The sequence below is a fragment of the Tarenaya hassleriana genome, unplaced genomic scaffold (genome assembly GCF_000463585.1).
Source record: "Tarenaya hassleriana unplaced genomic scaffold, ASM46358v1 Cleome21, whole genome shotgun sequence".
In the NCBI taxonomy this organism is placed as follows: Eukaryota; Viridiplantae; Streptophyta; class Magnoliopsida; order Brassicales; family Cleomaceae; genus Tarenaya; species Tarenaya hassleriana.
The window spans coordinates 1,877,028-1,898,179 of record NW_010965451.1 but is presented as its reverse complement, the minus strand read 5'-3'; the positions used below and the strand labels follow the sequence as shown (position 1 = coordinate 1,898,179).

The window sequence follows — 21,152 nt, the reverse complement described above, 5'->3', positions numbered from 1 at the left end:
TGATTGGTCAAAATAAACACTTTTATATTAGTTGCTTTTTTTTTCACACCACGAGATGATTTTGAATGACATTCGGCTATGAAACAACATTTTGAAATCTTGCATATTTAGATTAATCCTCACTTATTTCTGGATCAACGCACTAAATAATAAAATATTAGGACTGAAAGATAATTCCATTCTTAAAGCAGGGTTCGAACCTGTGATCTTTAATTAAAAGATAAAGATGTTGAACCATCTAAGTTTTAGATTTTTATATTAGTTGCTTTGAAGTTCTAGAAAATACTTAGTTTATATTTGGGGTTGTATTGGGAAATGGCAAAGGTAAGGGTAATGTGGGAAAATGACCCAAAACAAAGATGTAAGGTAGAGGTGAGACGCACCCACTGACCCACCCCCGAAGCGGACTTTTGTACTTTGAAAAAGAAAAAAAAAACAGATATATTTGATCTCCCAAGTGGCCAATCGCAATCCATCATCTTTTGCCACGTGTTCGGCTTAGATGTATCCACTTTATCGGGACATGGTCCTCTGGGCTCTGACCCCTCCCTGTCCACTTGACGAGATGAAATAAAAATTAATATTATGGGTGCATTTATTATGAAGTTTACATGAAGCCATATGGACCCAAGACAACAAAAGCAGGTGTACTTTTTATCTTATGCAAAGATAATATGTTAAAGGTCTTGTTTGAAAGAGAGAGAACCATCCATCGCACTACGCCTTGACTCTCTCTTTTCTCCTTCCAGATTTAATATAATACGTGCCCGTTGTGGATCTCTGAAAAAGGCGTTGGCCCAACAAAAGAAAGAGGCCCAAAACCCCCAGATGAGGCCCAACGAAAGAGCCCATGAGCGCCTTGGAAGAGGAAGCATCGTCGTAAATGCTCAAACAACGAAACCCCACGGGCCACCGGAGCTACGTCGTTTCACTAGGGTTGTGAAATGCATCCTTCAAACAGTTGGGACAAAATTTTATGATTATCCAAATGGTTTTGGTGCGAATTGGAATAAACAAAGTTTACGAAAGTCGGTTTGGTTGTTTTGTTTGCTTCCGCCCTTCCACGCTCCATCCTTATCTGAACCAAACGCATATTTTATTTCCAAGGATTCTCGCGAAGAAGAAGCTTTGCTTCCCTTTCAAGTCTACAGGTCCGGATTTATTTTGCTGCTTTCGTTAAATCTCTTCTCCAATCGATTTAGTCATCAGATCAATGGCGTCTGGGTCGTCGGGTCGGGTCAACTCTGGATCTAAAGGGTTCGATTTTGGTTCCGATGATATCCTCTGCTCCTACGAAGACTACGGCAACCAGGACTCCTCTAACGGTCCTCACTCGGATCCTGCGATCGGGGCGACCAATCCCAATAAGGTAAGCAACCCGTCATCTTTCAATTGCACGATCGTTGATGTATGCCGATTTGGGGATCTAGGGTTCCGGCTGATTTTACAAACTTGCAGAATTTCTGATTTCATATTTCGGCTGGAGTTTTGGCGATTTAGGGTGTTCCGATTGTTTGGATGATCATCTGCTTGTTTGTTATGTCTCGGTGGCTGCAAAAGCAATCAGCCGGAGTGAACTTCGATTTTTTTTTACCTGAGCTGTTGAGCTTATTCAGCTAGAAATGTGTAATCATCCGGCCTGCTTCTGCTTCAATTAACAGTCATCAGACATTGCAGACCATAAATTGCATGTAGGCATGAAGAAATCACCAGTTTTCCGTTTTGTCTTTAGAAATAGGATCATATGTTTTTCAGCTCGTTAATAAATCTTGCTGCCGGCTGAACTTTGACTGACGATAGAATAGAGGTTGTTGCCCATTCTACGTTTTGTCCAAAAAAAATGTCGATGCCCTGTTGGGGGTGTATCAATCTTGTCTTAACCTAGCCTTTTGCATTTGGAGAATTACATCAATACTCATTGACTCTTTCGGTCAATCTGTCTCTTGCTTCCATTTGATTTGATTTGATTTTTTTTGAAAGTGTTGCATGCTTAATGTCTGCAGGAGTTTAACAAAACCCGAATGGCCAGATCTTCTGTGTTCCCTTCAAGCTCTTACAGTCCCCCAGAGGAATCTCTGAGTCAAGACATCACTGCCACTGTCGAAAGAACGATGAAGAAATATGCAGATAACATGATGCGTTTTCTTGAGGGAATCAGCTCTCGCTTGTCACAGCTGGAACTGTACTGCTACAATCTTGATAAGACCATTGGAGAAATGAGATCAGATTTGACCCGTGAAAACCAGGAGGCGGACGTTAAGCTTAGATCACTTGATAAACATCTTCAAGAGGTGAATTGTTCAATGTTTTAGCCCCACTGTTGTTTGTTTAGATTGAAAGAACCAGATGAACAATAACCGCTAAGAAGGTAAATTATCTGATGTAGGTGCATAGATCAGTCCAGATTCTAAGAGACAAACAAGAGCTAGCTGAGACTCAGAAAGAGCTAGCGAAGCTTCAACATGGACATAAAGAGTCGCCTTCATCATCTCACTCGCAATCTGGTGAGGAGAGGACGCAGGCTCCTGTGGCAGACTCTAAACCATGCGAGAGAAAATCAGATACTCATAACCAGCAGCTTGCACTTGCTTTGCCTCATCAAGTAGCCCCACAGCCACAGCCACAGCTGCAGCCACAGCCGCAGGCACAGATGCAACCACAGCAGCAGTATTACACGCCTCCTGCCACACACCTGTCGAACCTGCCCGCACCAGCTCCAGCTCCATCTCCAGCTCCAGCTCCAGCTCCAGCTCTGGCTCCGGCTCCAGTTCCGGTTCCGGCTCCCCAGCCACAACCACTGGCGGCACAGGGTCAGTTTGTGTCTCCACAGCCTGCACCATCTCAATCCAGCTCGGCTCAGCCATTCTCTCAGTACCAGCAAATCTGGCAGCCTCCACAGCAGCAGGTGAGGCCACAGTCCAGTGGACCCTACCCGACATATTCACCCGCACCAGCAAGCAACCGACCACCCATAGAAATACAGCCTAGCAGCATGCCGATGCAACCATCATACTCAGGACCTCCCCCGCAGACAATGCAGGCTTACGGGTACAACCCACCCGCGGCTAGAACAGCAGTGCCACCTCAGCAGATGAAGACGTCCTACAGTCCCCAGTCGGGTGAAGGGTATGTACCATCGGGGTATGCCATGTATGAAGGTGGTGAAGCGGGAAGGATGCAATACCCACCACCGCAGCAGACCCACTTCCCTCCAGGTGGGTACGCTCCTCAGCAAGGGGGTCGACAATTCTTGAGAGCAAGCTCAGCGTATGGAGAGTTGATAGAGAAGCTGGTGAGCATGGGTTTCAGAGGAGACCACGTGATGGCTGTGATTCAGAGGATGGAGGAGAGCGGGCAGCCCATCGATTTCAATGCAGTGCTCGACAGATTGAGTGTGCAGTCACCTCAGAGAGGATGGTGATGCAACCGTATGCTTGATATGTTTATGATGCCTTTACAGATTAATGCAGTTGTGGGACCGAACCGATTGAATAAGAGCCCTGGTTTGGGTGTGTGTAGTAGAAGGCCCTTGTTTTATTGGGTCTTTTAAAGCCCAATGGCTCTCTTGTGCTTTGGGCCTTTAGTGCGGATCCAATCCCCTTTGTTTTCATACTCTTCCGTTTCATTTTAATCTCGTATAAATAATCAACAAGAGTCTAAATTATACTTGCTTACGGACATGGAGGCGACTGAGTGCCCGTTCCACCAAACGTAAAACGCACAATGGAGAAACTTAATTTGTTCGTGTACGCGCCAAAAGCATAAAGCCGGTAGAGTTCTTCGACAACCCGTAGTTTAACTCGGAGCGGATCGACCCCCTTCTCTCATCACTTGAACTGAACAGGTAAAAACATCACACTTTCTACATGGAATATAATATAGGTTTCAACATCGAGATCTCGCAGCCAAACAAATAACTCACATCATCTCATTGTCTATGAGAACACAATTCTTTCAAGCTCTTATCCTGCCGATCACGACCCAACCGGCATGACTGTTGGATCATCAGCTTGTAAAGGGATTCTCGTTCCCAAGGCACAATCCCAAAGTCATCATTGAAACCCTCCATGCCTTCTACCAACAACTGCCAGACCAAAGTGCCAGCACCTGACCGCTTTCGCTTTGCTGACTTGTAGATCACATCAAAGATGGTCTTGTAAAACCGGTCCCTTTGTGACGGCTCATAGTCCTTGTTTAGGTTTGACAGACCAAACTCCGTGAACAAGACGGGCTTCTTCAGTTCCTTGTCCCCGTCTTCAATGTGAGACAGCATCCACTTCATTACGAATTTGAGCTTGTCTTCGAAACCCTGATCGTGAAACCTGCTCACATTTTTCAGAGACAGGATTGCTTTAAGAGGGTATCTACATTTGCATCTATTTGACTCCACGATTGGGACAGAGTCAATTCTTTTGCTTTTTGAACCTTAGTTCAACCCAAGAGAGATCAAGTAAAAGCTGTAGAAGCTAAACAACTCGGAATAAAGAAAGTTACTCAAAATTTGAAATTAGTTCCACATTGATTTGATGCTCAATATTGACTACAAGACCGATTAACACTATTAGCCAGCAAGTTTTGGATTGAATAGAGTTTCACAAAGAGAGTTTTCCCAGCTAATAATCTCTCTAAAAAAACATATGCCATTAAACCTTCCATTGCTAACAGTTCAGTTCCGGTGACCCGAGTATCTATATAGCCAGAATGCAACTGCTAAATTCAGGTTGGATAACATACAGTGAATCATTGAGAAATCAAAACTCTGGTATACTCAATATGGCTGGCTGAGAGGTAAAGTTCCAATCTTTGACGAAAGACATCCTTCACACCTAAAGATACAGCAACCAATTTTTAATTCTTTTTCCAATTGGTGGGGTGGATACTTACCAGTGATCAGGGTAGATGTGAACCGATGCAAAATCGATATTTCTGGAAGCAGAGTTGCGAATGAAATCTGAACCAAGCTCAGAGGCCCAGCGTTCCGGGTTCACAGTCAGCCGTTTTGGATTATTAGAACCGTAGAAACCTTCCAGGCCTACAGTCAGAAGATGTTTGTTGTCAATCGATTTTATGAATGCTGACATTTCGTCTATCCAGTCCTGTGATTCCACAAAACACAACCCGAAAACAAAAAAAAAAAAGGTTGATATTAGCTCAAGAAACCTGTCGACTGAGGAGTTACTGGACAAGAAAAAGTTAACCAAATGAATTGTTCAAGAAAACAAAGAAACTGATCAAAGGATTAGTTAGTGGAGAGAACTGACTTGGAGGGTGTTTCCAGATGCATCAGACATGCATCGAGGTTCATTTATCAGCTCCCAAGCAAATACGGTGGGGTCATCTCTATACTCAATTCCAGTAACAGAGTTTTTACGTGTGAGCAGAGTCTGGAACCGGAAATAAAGTGAAATCAAACATTGATATAACCAAAGAAATACGCAAATTTATGGGCTAAACAAGGAACTCTATGTATTATCATTGCATTGACAAATTGCATCTCGTCGGAAACCAAATCATTTTTACACCTACAACTGTTACTTGTAAACATGGAAGACCACCTCAAAAGAAAACATTTTTTTGGCTATCTTCGGTGCTGGAAGTCAGCAAACTAACATTGAAAAATGTTTCGGCTCTTTCGAAGCAGACAGTTCATATATTGTCCCCTCTCAATTCTGAAGCAATAAACTTACGATTAAAAAATGTTTATCTGCATTTTACATAGTCGCTTCTCAACCGAAGAAACTGTTAAAGATTGTGATGTCATGGCATCTCTTTCACTTCTAATACTGATACTTTTCAGATATGTATCCACTGCGCTAAATTCATATGCAAAACAAGAACAGACCAGGATAGAAGTTAATGAAACCAGGTAAAAACTGTACCGTCAGATAATTCTTGAAGTATCTACGGATAGTCGGGTCGAAGAAGAAAGAATCGTTAGATGAGCTCAGGCCAAGACCTTCTTGCCATGCCCAGTTGACATATTGAGTCTTGCCTCCATATGCTTGCAAGTTATTGACCAAGCTAAGAAGCAACCTAACACCGTGCTTTCTCGCTTCGGCAATTACATGATCTAATGCCTGCCCACATTTCATAGATTGTGTTACAATAACAGGACAATAAATCAATTTAGAGATCAGTTTAAACTTTGTCACAGAGATTGAGGCTAAATGTTTTCTGCACTGAAAAAAAATTCAGACAGCAGCCCAAACAAGTAACACTAGTTTTGGAAAGGACTAAAATGATAAGTGGGTTTTTTTTTTTTTGTCTTTATCTAGAATCACATAGACCACAGAGAGCAAAACAGATGCAAAGTCCTCCAAATCCAGCAAACTTAAATAAGGAATTAATCACAAGCAGAAACAACAGATCCAAAACTAGTGAAGAAGAAAATGACAAACAAATGCAGAGAGAGATGTACCTTGAAGACGCGCTCGTCGAATCGGCCGGGTGACATTTGCAGAGCATTGTAGCCTCCATCGTTGAAGGCCCATGTTCTACACACTGTAAGACCCATCTTGGCGCCGGCTTCGAGCATGTCACCCACACGGTATCTGCTGTGGTCATTCACAGCATGGTCCATGAACCAATACGAATTCCATCCATTCACATATAAAACCTTATCATCCACCACGAACTGAGTCCCGTTCCGCTTAACGAAACCTAACTCCGGTTCCACCTTGTAATCCAACCATAAATCCCCAAAAGACATGTAGATGAAAATGGCGCACACCAGAAAACCTAGAATCGGGTATACGGGCCCATTTCCCGCGGGCGCCATGCTTGTTCTACCTGAGAATAGCTTCGGGGACTTCAGAATCGTCCGAATCTCTGAAGTTCCTCTGGATTTCCTCTGTAATTTCTCGGCTCTGTTCAGCGAGTCTCGCCCGGATGGAAAAATTTTCACCTCCAGCGGAATACGCTTTTATGGACGCCCGGATGGAAATTTACGCGCCTTCCACCAAATGCAGCAGGAAACTCTGGATGTGAATCGACGAGACCAAGCTGAAAATTTTCCCACTTCCAAAGAATGTGAGCAGAAACTCCGGGAAAATTGGAACCCTTTTATGGAAGCAATGTGGAAAATAACCTCCAAGCCAAATCCCAACAAAGGGGGAAAAACACTCGGATCCCTCTCAGCGGACGAACACTCCCAACTCCGTTCAAGAAGAAGAAGGAATGGAACGCCAAAACAAGAATCGAAGCTCTGTCATCCACGAATCGATCTATGGAAATGGCGAAGGAAATACAGCTTTATGCGGAAAACAAAGACAAGGTCGGAGTAACCTAACAGTTACTCTTCTCGCCCTTTCTGACAGTGGCGACAAATTTGGGAGCTTTGTGGTGAAATGTTGGTATCAATCATAAAGCATAAAACCTCTTTACTTGAACACCAGATCTGTCTCTGATATACTTCTAAAAAAGTAATATAATTTCATAGAAATACGCGTATTTTTTTCTGCACACGTATTGTTTTGCCGTTTTTATTTTCTTTCTGTTCTTGTTGATGGAATCTAAGGCTGGTCAGATATTTCGAGATCTTGTTTCAAATCTAACATTAAAGTGAGATGATTTACATCATAAAACTACGTTTTGTCTGTCAAAGCTGTAGATAGCGGATGGATCTAGAATGTGACAAGTGGGGCAAGTCGTTCCGTGTTGTTTTATTACGCACCGAAATCTTTGTCCGGAAGAGATAACAAGTGCCGCGGATTCAAACGGCGACGGATCACACGGCATGGAGCTTCTTGGGTTTCTTGAAAGTTTTCTTCCTCTTCTGTTACTTCCGCTCTGGGAAATATCATTCCTTTTCAGCAGATCTGTTATCAAAAAATGTGATCGGTGTGTAGATCTCCCGTAGATCTTCTTGCCCCTTTCAGTTGTTAAGAAAGTCATTTAATATCAAGTGGGGCCTATTCTATTCTTGGAAACTCCGCATGTGGATTACCTTCGTTATATGACATCTTCACTGCTAAAAACTAGGGGTGGGCGGGAAACGGTTCGGGTTCGGAACGGGAATAGATCGGTTCGGTTTTTTCGATTTTACAAAAATAGGTATCAATCGGTTCTTATATTATATTCGGTATCGGTTCGGTTCGGTTCCGTTCCGGATTTTATTAAAAAAATGATATATTTCCTTTAAAAATATTCGGTTTTTCGGGATTTTTAAAGTTCGGTTCGGTTCAGTTCCGGAAAAATTCGGTTATCTAAAAATGGTACCGTTCGGGAATCAAGAACGGTTTCGAGTCGAAAAAAATACCATTTTTCCGAAGAACCGAACCGAAACGTCCAGCCCTATTAAAAACGAATAAACAAACTGTTGATTACTATTGCAGCAGCAGATGTCGTGGGGGCAGGCGAACCATGAATACGTAACACTGACATAAATATTGTCGGCGTTATTTCAAGAATCATTAGCTGCATTATTCCGGCCAATTAAAAAAATAGAAAAAAAAAAGCTGGATTGCACTGCTGATTGCAGCAATAATTGACATTCATAATACATAAAAAAAAAGGGGGGGCTTTTCTTATAATAACTAGTTAAAAGGGTGCAAACAGATCACACGTGAAAAAGCATAATGATTTCTTGAAGATGTAGAAATAGATGTTAGATGCGACTTTGCAACTCATTCTTTGAATTGAATCATTTATGACGAGATTCTGTCGATCATGTCATTCCCATCGATTTCATCGTGGACGGAATAACAGGCCTGATGGGCCTTAGAGCCCATTTACATGTTTACCCACTGGAGAGAAGAGGCCCTTTTCTAGGAGCCGACCTAGCGCTACAATTCAATTCCGCATTATCCTACGGCTCATATCATCCATACATGAAAATGATTCATTCGCCAAAAGAGAATGCATTAACTTTAAGCTACATTATGATAATCGATGACAAATATCAATTCCAACATAGAATGCTAATTTATAATTAATAACCGATAAAACGAGAGCATAAAACATACGTTATAGTTGTAGGTTTAGCAAAGGGAATAAAAAAGTTGCAGATGCAGATACGATAAATTAAGAATCCCTAAACCATTGAACTTATGATTAACACAAACAACCCAAAACAACTATTAACCAGAGAACGAACCGAACCCGAATTGCGAGCAGAGATAGGCGCCGGCGCCGGCGCCGGGGCTGCAACTTCCGAACCCGAAGGGGAAATCGCCGGCACAAGTACCACCGCAGACGGTGACGGAGAGGGCGAGGGAGAGGGAGAGGGAGAGTGCCGGCGATGGTGGTGGGCCGACATGACCACAAGGGCGAGTTTTTGGCCACGGAAGCAGTTGCCGGAGTTGCCGCTGACGAAGAAGAAAGGCCCTGACCTTCCAAGCACGACCACCGAGTCGCCGTCGTTCAGGGAGCTTATAGGGTTTTTTGTGTTGCATGTGTTGTAATCTTCTTCCTTCACCATCATCACTGAGTCGCTTCCCTTCTTGTACCTAAAATCTGCAAGTTCGTGTGTCTATATTCTTAGATTCGATGCATGCATGTGTACGGTAAATGCATTAGAAGAAAAGTGACTACGATGAACTATATATAAAAACGATTTAAAAATGGTATAAGGACTCACAGAGGGTGTCATTGACTTGGAACCTATTTCTGTGAGACCAGTGCGTATAATCCTCGGAAGGGCTAATGACCCACCCATCTCCGCCTCCAACGTAGAACTTATACCCACTTGATACCCCCACCAACCCAACCCATATTATTCCAAAGCTCACCCAAAGCCCCACCAAACCCATCTCCAATTACCCTAACTTCTGTGTGTGTATGGTGAGTGCAATTGTGTGTGTGCCTGTGTATATATACAGTGAAAAATAACATAGCCGTTGGGAGAACTTGGCTGCATGTTGAGCAACACAGAGCCGTTTCGATTTGGTTGTTGCTTTTGCTCGTTCGTCGCTCTCGTGCTTTCCTTTACACGTTGCAACATGCAATCGATTTAACGGTCGGGTGTTTTTGGAGTCTTTGGATCCTCTTTTACTCAAACATATGAGTTCATTTATTTATGGTCATTGAATCGATGCTGCTTTAGTTAGCAAGTATATATGGTTAGAATATATATGTAGTTAAATGTTAATTTGGTTTAATTTGTTTTGGTTTAGTTTGGTTAGGGTTTCTCTCTATTCTACTATTTGTATTTAAGGAACCTATGATGAATGAACAATACAAGAAAACATTTTCCCAAAATCTCTCTCAAACTCTGAAATATCAAAATGGTATCAGGCCTTTGAGATTCTCTTTTTTTTCCGCTAATTTCTTCTTCTTTGTTCTTGTTTGTTTTCTGATTTGAATTCATTTTTCTCTTGATTTTGAAATTTCAAAATGGAACAAGATAGAGAAGAGGATGACGACGATGATGGTGATATTGCTCACCAACTGTTTGATAAAATTCCTCATCTTTCATCTTCTCTTTGTTCCTCCATTTTTTTTTTCCAGATTCGAGTTTCTTTCCATATTCTTCAGTTTTTAGTCTTCATTTTCTTGTCTATACTCTTTCTCCCTCTTTCATTTTTATTTCTAAGATCTGTAGGGTGGTTCTTTGAAACTTTGAAACCCTAAAAACGATCATTTATCTTAAAATAGAGGAAGAGTTTAATCTCTCTATTTGTTTCCTCTTCAATCTGCCTTCTATTCTCTAGAAATCTGATTTTTTTTTAACTACATATATATTCTAATAGAATATTTCTCCCAATGAATCGCGTAAATCTCATTTGCTTCACGGCTCATCTCAGTTGTATCCTGTTTTTGTCTTCTTCTTCTTTTGTTGTAAATGGTACAGCTTAATTTGACACATTAATTTTTTCACATCTTACCAAAAAAAAAAAACACAATGGTTATTTAACGGAAAAAAAAAACATATGTTGGGCCATTCATACTCCATAACACATATAATGTCTTCTTACATCATAATGTGCAAACTTTACTCATGGGCAATCCACAAAGTTCAAAAGGCAACCTTGAATCATTTACATCAAAAGACATCTGATAAAGAAATAAAGAACCAACCAGTGGGATTATCCGAACCCGTAAAGTTTGTAATTTGCTCGAGGTCTAGGGGTACCTACCAACCCATATAGTCTCTTCAGCATAATTTGTCATGAAAACTTGGATAAGCAACAACCACATACAAGACGAGACTAACAACAAAACTCCAGTGTTATTACAGCAAGGGGAAGCTTATGTTTTGCCAGTCCTCCGACCCACACGAGCAACAAAACCAGCTTTGATCGGCGCCACCGATCGTCCTGATCCACACTGCAATATCACACAACCCCTTTGTTTTGATATTCGCTTACAACCAAAAGACATTAGGAAATGGGTGTTCTTTCATGAGGAGAGGATGCAAAATGGTATCCACCCTTCCCCAAATGCAACAAAGCACAAAAAAAAAATCAGATATAACCACCAGCTTCTTTTGTACAAAAAAAATCAAATGTCTTGCCACACCAGTAGAAAAATGGATTACCAAGGAAAGAAGATTGTGGGCCTCGGAATAAGCTTTTGCATCACTATCACTAGTTTATCACACAGCGTAAGCAATCTCTTAATCGTCCTTGGCCCTGCCTATGGTACAATGAACCATAGGCAGAATTATTTAAGATATTTATTTCACTGCTAAATATCAAACAATGTAGGCAACTAACTTTTCAATCATCACCACCCATCTAACGAAACAAAATTGATGAACAAAACGCAAGGTTCTCTTTTTCATGCATACAGAAAACACAATGACCAAACATACACATGTAGGCCTCAGTTAAAATATTTTGTATCATCATTAATCAATCAGACAATGTAGGCAAATTTGCAACCATCATAGGCCTCCTGAGATTTCTCCGTAGAAAGGTAAACAAACATGAAAAAGGTGGAAGACGCATGGAGTTTTACCTTCTCACATCTGAGAAAGAAAAGTCGATTCTCCTTAGAAAGAAGTGTGTCCGGACTCTTGCAACCAAGGCAAATGACGTACTCATCTGAAAGCATCAGAAAAAAGAACCAAGTACGTGATAAGAAATCCTTCTCGTCAAAAGAGAACACATAATTTGAGACTAATCTAAGAGAGAAGATACTTACTGACATATCGTCGCAAAATCCCTTCAAAGTTCTTGGGGGCAAACCTTCCCTTGACGACCAACCTTTGCTGTCCATCGAGTGAACCACTAGTACCCAGTTCAGCAAGCAAGAAAGCCATGACATGATCCGGTTGGCGATGCATCCTATTAGTGTTTTGGAGGTCAATAGAGCATGTCACACATTCATTAGAATTCGTCATACAACTTACGTGCCAATAACAAGTAGTCGCAATTGTTTAAGGAAAAAACAAAGTTTACAGAGGAACATAGGCCGGTCTTACGTCTTGCAAAGGTCCATGAAATTTACAAATACGGTTTTCTTTGTACCCTCCCGAAGAACTTGAGGAGGCCTCATAACAGTACGACGCCTATCTCCTGCAAGCTCAGGGTTATTCTCACGAAGAATGTTAAAAACCCTGCCAAGCAGCTGCATGAATAGTACAAATAAGAAAAATCAAGAATAGGGAACAATAGAAGGGCGACAATAAAACAAGATGTTGCCACTCCGAGAAAAGGAAGATATTGATCAACAGTGCTGAATATGATTTCTACATATTCACCTCCTCATACTCGTAATCACGATCACTTCCTTCCCAGGGGTAACGCTGCTGCTGGAGGACTATTCCATCGCCCTCTTCCTCATCGTTACCAAGGTCTGCAAGACATTGTCAATAAGATCCATTAAACGCACATGGCATAAAAAATATACGGAATTCAGCACAGAGAGTGTTTGGTTGCACCATCTATATCTTCTCCGGCCTCTCCACATTCCTCATTCAAAGAGCTTGGTTCAACCTGAGCACCAAAGCAGACATTTGTAAGGCATCATTCCAGGAATCATAACCATTCAAGTACGGATATTTGATAATCTAGTGCGCATTAAAAGTGAAACAAAACTCACAGGCTTCTTTTTCTTCTTCTTCATACCAGTAAATGTGCTTTCAAGACCATCACTGGCTGCAGCCAAAGTTAGAGAGATTAAACCCAATACAGCCACAGAGCATTCTTCAACAAATTGCATAACCGATACATAAAGGCATATGGACCTGGCAATGAATCAGCTTTCTCTGCTGGCAACTCTGTCGAGTCGTCAAGAGTGTCCTGAATCACCACTTTCTTCTTCTTCTTCTTCTTTGTTGGGTCAAAGGCCGTAATCTAGACGTAAAACAAAATTCATCAATAAACCAAGTGAACCATAGTACGATTGATCACCACATACCCACTACTGGTCTATCAAGTTGAAACAAAACTTGAACAAGTAGATGAGAAAGTGCCTGGCGAGTTATCTATTTATATAAACTACCACAGAAACGTACCCATATGGACTATAAAACTGAAAAACCAAACTTACTTCAGGCTCTTCCCTCACTTCGTCCTTCATGTCATTAGGTTCTTCGGCCATGATAACTGCAAGGAACAGAAGCTAAGCTATAAGTACCTGATAACGGATACAAAAATGTAGTGGAACAGTATATCATCACATAAACAAATCACCATCAAGAATCAGCCAAACAAATCCCCAGAACCCAAACGTAATTCTATATCGCTAAAAAAAAACCCAAATAAAGAGCAGCGGAAAAGATCGCAGAGATTTGGAAGAAATAGTTTACATGAATAAACAAAGCTACTTGTCGTCTTCTTCTTGGTAATGATGATAGCGCGAGATATCAAGATGTCCTCCGACACATATCAACTAAAACAAACAATCAAACTAAGTTTCAACAGAAGAGCACAGCACCTCATAAATCTAATATGATCTTTTGTCAATAACCACCTCCTAAATCTCAAAGAGGATCTCAAAAAATCAAAACAGAATCTGCGATTTCATATGATTAGGATGGTCTATAATGGTTGAAATGATTTTCCGCCGCTGCGAAAAAAAAAGACAAAGAAAACACAATAGAAGAAGGATGAGAGGAGGAGGTTTAGGTCGCTGCAGAGGGAGACGAGAGGCGATACCTGATGGCAGGGAGAGACGATCGAGAGAGAACGGGAAACCCTCCCTAAGTCGATTGATTGAACACACACGACAGGACTCGAACTGAGGCGCACACAACACGGGTGGAGAGGCTCAAGGGCCCATAAATTCATAATGTGGGCTGTGCTGTTGGGCCTATTTTGTAAGTGTAATACCAATAAAATTGGCCCAATAAGGACGTACTCGTATGAAAGTTGTTGTATGCTTTTTGGCTAAAGATAAGATATCATTCTTCGCCTGGTTGGTTTTATTATTTTAACCTTAATATTCCCCCTCCGTGTGTTATTTTCTGCTATCACATTGGCTCCCGTGGTCAAATGAACTTTTAAAAAAAAAAAGAGAACCGATATAGTTTAGAGCGTTTTAGTTATTTGGGTTTATCGAATTTGGAAAATTAAAATTCATAGAATTAAAAAAAATATTTGATTTAAATATTAGGATAGATGAGAGAAGAGAAAAACATTAGAAAGCAGTCATGGAAAGAAGGAATTGGATTATGGTAGAAACAGAAAAGAGTATGAAAAGAAGAACAACATGTATATCTCAAAAAAGAAAAGACAGAAATCAGCGACGGAGGTTCTTGACTTTTTTCCAACCCTTCTTGCAGGAATCTCCGACGATTTTGAAGCCTTTCTTCCACAGAACCTTGAGCTCCTTCGCTCTCTCCTTCACCTGCTTCTCCAACCCCGCCATCTTTTTCCTCTTCTTCCCTCTCCCTCAAATTCTAGACGCTTCTTCCTTCTTCTCGTCTTATTTAATGTCTCGGCCGGGAATATATATATATAACTCGTCTTAGAGTGGCCAGAGGGGATCCAATGGCTGCGGGTGTCGACGTGGCGAGGTTAGGACCGTCGATGAGCCTCGTGATTGGTTAAGGAACGTTGATTGCGGGAAAGTGCCAGCTGGAATTCACTGGAGGATGGCGAATTTATTTATTACCCCGCCCCACTAACAGCGAAGACAGCCTTACCATATAAATTAGTGATGCAAAACCACTTTTTTGTTTTATTGCAAGGCCAACAAGGTGAAGGCATTGTACAGGGAATGGAGGAGGAGTGAGGAGGCCAAGTTTCCGGTCCAGCTGTAGCAACACCCCAGCACGCATCCCACCGCGAACAGCTGCACGAAATTCTCCCCTGAAAAGTGAGCTCCGGCGAATATTAGGGAGCTCGTGAGAAGACCCTTCTCCCAACTCATAGCCGACGACAATGACGTCAGCAGAAACCTTCTGTATACGATTTCTTCAAGCGCTGGCGCCACTACGCAGTAGAGAGCAAAACATGCGCTTCTTGATACCACCTCCCCTTCTTCAACTATCTTCTTCACCTCCATGTTGTTTGCAGCCTGAATTTGTTTTATATATATCTGAGTTATTCAAAGATTATAACTTGAATCGACAAATTTGAGGATTCCCGTGAGGCTTAACCTTAAAGTGTCATTGCTCACCTCAGAGCCGAGCAATTTGTCTACTACAATCGATGTGATGAAGACAAGACTGAGGAGAAAGCCGAAACCCAGTGCAGAGCCAAGAAACCAGTTTCTTTCTTTCCCTGAATCGCAACCCTTGAGAAAGTCGATATGTGACTTTGCAGTATTCCTCAGCAGAAACACAGTCACTGCAAGTTCCACCATTTGCAGAAGAAGAAGAGACAACACCTAGAGTTCATGTGACAAAAAGGGACAAGGACAGAACATTGAGTAAAAATAACAACTGGATTCCACAGACTATTTGCAAAGCCAAGTGTATCTCAGAAATAAGTGCCTGCAGAGGATACTATTTAATCAACCGAATAGCACTGTCCAGAAGAAATGGTCAACAGGATCATCCATATTCCATTTTTGAATGGACCCATACGTTTATCTCATCTATAATGAACTCAGACGAAGATAACAAAAGAGGGCAAACTGACTTGGGTCTGAGGATCAAGAACCGGCTGGTGAAGGAAGTAGGCGACGATGGATAAACCTCCAAAACTCAGAGGAATATGCAGACAGAACATGTAAACACCAAATGTGCTCCATATGTTCCTCTCTTCCCATGGAATTCCCGATGCCAACACCGAGAACCTTTCTTTGCTCTCCAGCTGTTTAATGTATTTTTTTTTAAAAGAAGCAAACTTTGATTGTTACAGTGAATACATTTGGGAAATTTTTCTAAGACGTTAAAAACTTAAGCTTGGGAGTAGAATGGAAACCTAAACCACTTTGAGACCCATGAGAGCTAAACTACTTGGTAGGAACGTTTAAGGGTTTCAGAACAACCTGGTTCTGGTGACAATCACTAGATTACATAAGCATCAATGGCTCAGGCAAACGAAGGAAACCCACCTCCGTGGTTTCGTGTGAGCTTCGGCTTTTGAGACATGGGCATTTGACAGAAGAGATAAGGCTGTAAGGACGAGTGATGGAGGAGAGACCACGAAGCTCTGAAAATCGCGGGGAAAGCTCGCCAGCAGCCTTAACCGGCGGCGTGAAGGAAGCCAACGTTGCTACAATCATCGCCGTAGAAATCTCCCCTTCATTGTTTTGATTGATTCTGACCTAATTAGACCAGTTCTGAGAGGCCTTCGAGGTTGTCCGATGGATAAGGTAATCGATCACTTGCAATTTTTTCAAAGGCTTTTTAGCATTTTCGATTTACTTCGTTCGTTATTAGTTAATCACGACTAATAGAAAAAATCCCTTATAAAATAATGAAGTCGGTTTTTGACATTGAGTTCTGGATCGGTATAATTTCGGTTTAATTTTTTTAAATCAGGCTACCGAGAATCGAACCCGGTTAGCTCTTCTTCTGTTTTTATGAAGGAACGGAAAAAGATCTGAAGCAATCTGAATCACAGGTTTTGTTTTGTTTGGGGCATTAAACTCTCTTTCATCTCCCTCTGCCTCAATCAAACCCTGCAAGGAGGATTTGTTTTGTCTTCTCCTTTGCGAGAGGGTTCTCTGGTTCGTCCTGGTTTTGGGTGTAACAGATGGCGAGAATTGTGAGGAGTTGTTTACAGTCCATATTGAAGATGGTGAATTCGTTGCTGGGTATGGTTGGGATCGCCATCATCCTCTATGCCGTTTGGCTGATCAGAAAATGGGAAGAAGAAATGGGTAATCTTCCCTTCGATGATGCTGACCACCCAGTTCCTTGGTATCTTCACTTTCCCCCTTTTCGTCCACAAAGTTCGTTCCTTTTTCTGGTTTAGGTTATAAAATCTCTCAGCTTCATGCTTCGATTCGTCCTAGTTACGCTCTATGTCTTGGATTTGCTTCAGTTTTTCATGCAAGATGAGGATCGGAATTCCGCGTTGTTTACACGTAGAGGGGATTATATGTCTTATTATAAGTTTGAAGTTTGAGCTTTATGGGAGAGGTATTGTTAGAACCTTTGTGCGAGTGTCTTCAAAATCCATGGCAATTCAATGACACGTTTGTAGAGAGGGACGATCTCTTCTGCTTGATATATGGGTGAGGGAAAGTGTGATGGTTCGAGAGTGGAGGGGAGAGCGATTCTCATTGTTGAAAACCTTTGCAACAGAGTCGACGAATCCCTCTATGAAGATCTTTATTCGTATCATCGTCTCGCTGCTGTTGAAAATGCTAAACGCATCTATACTTACCAACTGCAGGTTCATTTATGTTTTTCTTGGTCTCGGGGCTTCTCTCTGCGTTATCACTTGTGCAGGCCACATAGCTGCTGAAACCGTGAATGGATGTTGCCTTTACTTGGTATGCTTCGTTTTGTACACTGTGGTTTTACAAAATGACTCTAGCAACTGAATAAATTATTGATGAGCTCCCTTGACGTTGTTTTACTCTATTGGGTTCAGTATATGGGATTCATCTTCTTGCTTCTGATGCTCGAAGGTGGAGTGGTCGCCGATATCTTTCTAAACCGTGAATGGAAGGAGGTATATTGCTAGCATTAATCCTTTGATGAATCTTGGAAGCTTATCAGAATATGCAATACTAATGTCGAGGAAGCTGATCTCATTCTCATCCAAAATTTATCCAGGACTTCCCGGAGGATCCTAGCGGTGCTTTCCACCAGTTGACAGAGTTCATAGAGTCGAATTTTGAGATCTGCAAATGGATAGGTCTATCTGTTGTCTGTGTCCAGGTATCTCATCCTTGTTCCCTGTTTTCTCTCGGTAGTATACCCAGACAATGCAGGCCTCCTATATTAGAGTATTACGGGATTTGGTTTTGGGTGTTGTTGTCAGGGTCTAACAGTTTTGCTGGCGATGTTGCTCAAAGCTCTTGGGCCGCATCAGCGATATGAAAGCGACGATGAATATGATGGTAGCAGCGTTGCGCTCCTCCAGGATGGTCGTCACCCGCCGCCGTACGTAGTCGGGGAACCAGTTTACGGGGCTAAAGCTGGAGCCTGGACCATAAGGATAAATGACCATTAGGTACACATAAAAGCTGCCTGATTCCTTTTACTTGAGTTGAAAAAAATGGGTATTAGTATAACCCACGTGTCCCTTTTTTTTTTGTAGATGATTATCTTATAGGGAACGTGAAAAAGGGCATATGCTTGGTTGGTGTGGACTGTTAAGATTCTCGATCGTGATCTTTGTGATATGGTAGAAATATTTGATAATTGATATTAGCCACGTCTTTATATATTTATTTGATTTCGGTTCGCCGACACCACCATACGTGTATAATCATACTTTGTAGAATTGAAACGTAATTGACGCTACAAATATCAACTTTGAGAATGCGACATCGTTTGAAAATTCATCTAATCCAAACAAGGATCGTGCATAGTCATGTGCTGTGTGACGTTGAATATGCCAAAATCATGGATCCACTTTTATTTTTTTTAATACAAAAATATACGACCCCATACGAATAGACTGATTTTGGTTGATTTCCATCTGAGGGGTGGGTTTCCGTTATCAGATACGAAGCTCCGTGACCGTTATGATTTATGCCATGTGCGCCATATATTCCACTTTTTGGTGTAATCATTATTTTATATCTTCATTTACAAATTACGAGACTGTATCATGTATTATTTCATGATAATAATCGTACCGATATTACATATTATTACTAGAGAAAAAACAAACGATAATTAATATTTTAACAAAAAACTATAATTAATATTTTTTTTGTTGGGAAGTGAGGTATTTTTGTCAACAATATTATTCAACAGATTCTTTTCCACCTTCCGCAAGGATCTGCCGCAGAGCTCAACGGTCGAATAGCACAATTACGGGAACACCCCTACGATCGTGCGAAATCGACGGCTTAACTGTCGGTGGGACCTACGAGAAATGGCACTCTCCGCAAATAAAATGAGAACTGAGGGGTAAAACCGGGAACACAAGTCTCTCCTTCTATAAAACAAGACTGACAAAGCAGACACTCTCTCACTGTCGGCAGTCGAAGAAGCCCACTTCTCCCTCTGCTTCCTATTACTGGGTTTCTGCGGGAAGCGACAAGCGGCTGAAAATGCAGCTCCGTCCGGTCATCCTGGCTACATTGTGGGTGCTACTTGGCTGCCCGTCCACATCGGCGCTGGCTAAGAGCCACGTGACGGACTCCCATTGGTTGCCAGCCACCGCGACCTGGTACGGCAGCCCCGACGGCGACGGCAGCGACGGTAACACACCAACTCCGAATTTTCATTTTTCAGTAAAAATCTGTGAGAATGACTGGGAAATATTCGGATGTGGAGCAGGAGGGGCGTGTGGGTACGGGTCGCTGGTGGACGTGAAGCCATTCAGGGCGAGAGTAGGAGCGGTGAGTCCGGTGCTCTTCAAAGCCGGCGAAGGATGCGGTGCCTGCTACAAGGTCCGTTGCCTCGACAAGTCCATCTGCTCGAGAAGAGCCGCCACTGTCATTGTCACCGACGAGCGGCCACACCCACTTCGACCTCAGCGGTGCCGCCTTCGGCCGCCTCGCCATCTCCGGCGAGGCCGGTCCCCTCCGCAACCGCGGCGAGATCCCTGTCGTCTACCGCCGGTACACCCTTCCTCTTTTCGTCTTTATATTAATATTTACATCAGTCAGGTTCCCTATATATAAAGGAAAGAAGAAGAAGAAGAAGAAATGTTCGTTTTTTTTTGGGGCTAAAAACGGCACGAAAGAGACGGATGTTTTGGCTATTGGAAGATTGAAAATAGATATTTGCATATATCTTATAAACACTTAATTCTGTCTACTGAATGAATGGTCTCTGTCTTTGGTCTAAGTCACTCTATTGCTTTCGGTGTGAACCGAGCTTCTTACTTTAAATTGGCTTTTTTCTTTCAACAAAAAAGGAAAAGGTATCTAAAATAATTGATTTTTTTCTGCGGCTGCGTATTTTGACTGTTGACCACTCCAATCCGGATGTCTCTAAACAGGACGGCATGCAAATACAGAGGGAAGAACATAGCGTTCCATGTGAACGAGGGCTCGACAGATTACTGGTTATCCCTTCTCGTTGAATTCGAAGATGGAGACGGTGACATCGGCTCTATGCACATTCGGGAAGTAAGTCTCCTTTGTCCTTATTACAGCTGCATTTTATGAGTAAACAAAGTTAAAAAGTTTTTTCTATTGAGTCAAAGACAGGACAGACGTACGTAAGATTTTTATTTAATTGTAAAAAAAAAAAAAGCAAACTAACGATAGATATTATAACTCCTAATATCACGGAAGCGTTTGGGAATCAAAACATAAACCCAGAGTAAGTGGGCTTACACACGCGCGCCTTTAAAGAGAGATGTGCTTTTCTTTTTTGATAGTATTCCTTTGCATGCTCCCTGTCGTCTCCTCCACCACGTTCTCTACTCCTTTAAACGCATTTTATGAGAAAATAAAATAAAAAAGAAACATTTTGTAGGATAATAATAAAATTTTATTGGTGGGCATCATGAATCTTTGATTGACCAACAAAAGGGATAACCCACTGAAAAGCAAAGTACAGAGAACAGAACAGAACACCCCATCTCCACTTGGTTCCTTTTTTGCTGATAAATCAATTAATTAAAGAGAATGGGGAATGGCGGTGCAGGCAGGTGCGAGGGAATGGGTGGAGATGAAGCACATATGGGGAGCAAACTGGTGCATGAGCGGAGGGCCTCTCAAAGGGCCATTCTCCG

General features: G+C 41.9%; 7 protein-coding genes across 8 annotated transcripts in view; 3 read left to right on the top strand and 4 right to left on the bottom strand.

Moving 5' to 3' along the window:
- Positions 1-1,021: 1,021 nt before the first annotated feature.
- Positions 1,022-3,612, top strand: LOC104814505 (extensin). Its single transcript, XM_010542573.1, has 3 exons — positions 1,022-1,369; positions 2,004-2,291; positions 2,387-3,612. The coding sequence occupies exons 1-3, from the start codon at positions 1,214-1,216 to the stop codon at positions 3,419-3,421; spliced, it is 1,479 nt and encodes a 492-aa protein (XP_010540875.1). The 5' UTR covers positions 1,022-1,213; the 3' UTR covers positions 3,422-3,612.
- Positions 3,613-3,837: 225 nt separating this feature from the next.
- On the bottom strand, positions 3,838-7,848 carry LOC104814504 (mannan endo-1,4-beta-mannosidase 2). Its single transcript, XM_010542572.2, has 5 exons — positions 6,419-7,848; positions 5,880-6,077; positions 5,262-5,384; positions 4,885-5,096; positions 3,838-4,322 (listed from the first exon to the last, which is right to left on the bottom strand). Exons 1-5 carry the CDS (start codon positions 6,776-6,778, stop codon positions 3,929-3,931), a joined length of 1,287 nt encoding a protein of 428 aa, XP_010540874.1. The 5' UTR covers positions 6,779-7,848; the 3' UTR covers positions 3,838-3,928.
- A 1,049-nt stretch (positions 7,849-8,897) lies between these two features.
- On the bottom strand, positions 8,898-9,806 carry LOC104814503 (early nodulin-like protein 2). The gene is made up of 2 exons (XM_010542571.2): positions 9,578-9,806; positions 8,898-9,453 (listed from the first exon to the last, which is right to left on the bottom strand). The coding sequence occupies exons 1-2, from the start codon at positions 9,747-9,749 to the stop codon at positions 9,032-9,034; spliced, it is 594 nt and encodes a 197-aa protein (XP_010540873.1). The 5' UTR covers positions 9,750-9,806; the 3' UTR covers positions 8,898-9,031.
- Positions 9,807-10,883: 1,077 nt separating this feature from the next.
- Positions 10,884-14,143, bottom strand: LOC104814501 (eukaryotic translation initiation factor 2 subunit beta-like). Of its 2 annotated transcripts, XM_010542569.2 has the most exons (11): positions 13,858-13,874; positions 13,694-13,776; positions 13,435-13,490; positions 13,130-13,238; positions 12,985-13,040; positions 12,824-12,878; positions 12,644-12,738; positions 12,365-12,510; positions 12,085-12,227; positions 11,899-11,984; positions 10,884-11,265 (listed from the first exon to the last, which is right to left on the bottom strand). In XM_010542569.2, the coding sequence occupies exons 3-11, from the start codon at positions 13,483-13,485 to the stop codon at positions 11,188-11,190; spliced, it is 819 nt and encodes a 272-aa protein (XP_010540871.1). In that variant the 5' UTR covers positions 13,486-13,490; positions 13,694-13,776; positions 13,858-13,874; the 3' UTR covers positions 10,884-11,187. The 2 variants fall into 2 exon arrangements, with proteins under 2 accessions (XP_010540871.1, XP_010540870.1); XM_010542568.1 differs by lacking the exons at positions 13,694-13,776; positions 13,858-13,874 and adding an exon at positions 14,043-14,143.
- An 831-nt stretch (positions 14,144-14,974) lies between these two features.
- LOC104814500 lies at positions 14,975-16,693 on the bottom strand. Its single transcript, XM_010542567.2, has 4 exons — positions 16,390-16,693; positions 15,972-16,145; positions 15,508-15,717; positions 14,975-15,405 (listed from the first exon to the last, which is right to left on the bottom strand). The coding sequence occupies exons 1-4, from the start codon at positions 16,558-16,560 to the stop codon at positions 15,067-15,069; spliced, it is 894 nt and encodes a 297-aa protein (XP_010540869.1). The 5' UTR covers positions 16,561-16,693; the 3' UTR covers positions 14,975-15,066.
- A 183-nt stretch (positions 16,694-16,876) lies between these two features.
- On the top strand, positions 16,877-18,776 carry LOC104814499 (tetraspanin-19). Its single transcript, XM_010542566.2, has 6 exons — positions 16,877-17,200; positions 17,679-17,778; positions 17,880-17,960; positions 18,065-18,169; positions 18,273-18,464; positions 18,552-18,776. Exons 1-5 carry the CDS (start codon positions 17,034-17,036, stop codon positions 18,462-18,464), a joined length of 645 nt encoding a protein of 214 aa, XP_010540868.1. The 5' UTR covers positions 16,877-17,033; the 3' UTR covers positions 18,552-18,776.
- Positions 18,777-19,250: 474 nt separating this feature from the next.
- LOC104814498 (expansin-B3-like) overlaps positions 19,251-21,152 on the top strand; it is a 2,343-nt gene continuing 441 nt past the window's right edge. The window contains 5 exon segments of the mRNA XM_010542565.2: positions 19,251-19,666; positions 19,745-19,925; positions 19,927-20,028; positions 20,412-20,541; positions 21,065-21,152. The exon segment at positions 21,065-21,152 is cut by the window's right edge and continues 441 nt beyond it. Of these exon segments, the coding sequence (XP_010540867.1) occupies positions 19,516-19,666; positions 19,745-19,925; positions 19,927-20,028; positions 20,412-20,541; positions 21,065-21,152 (652 nt within the window). The 5' untranslated portion in view covers positions 19,251-19,515.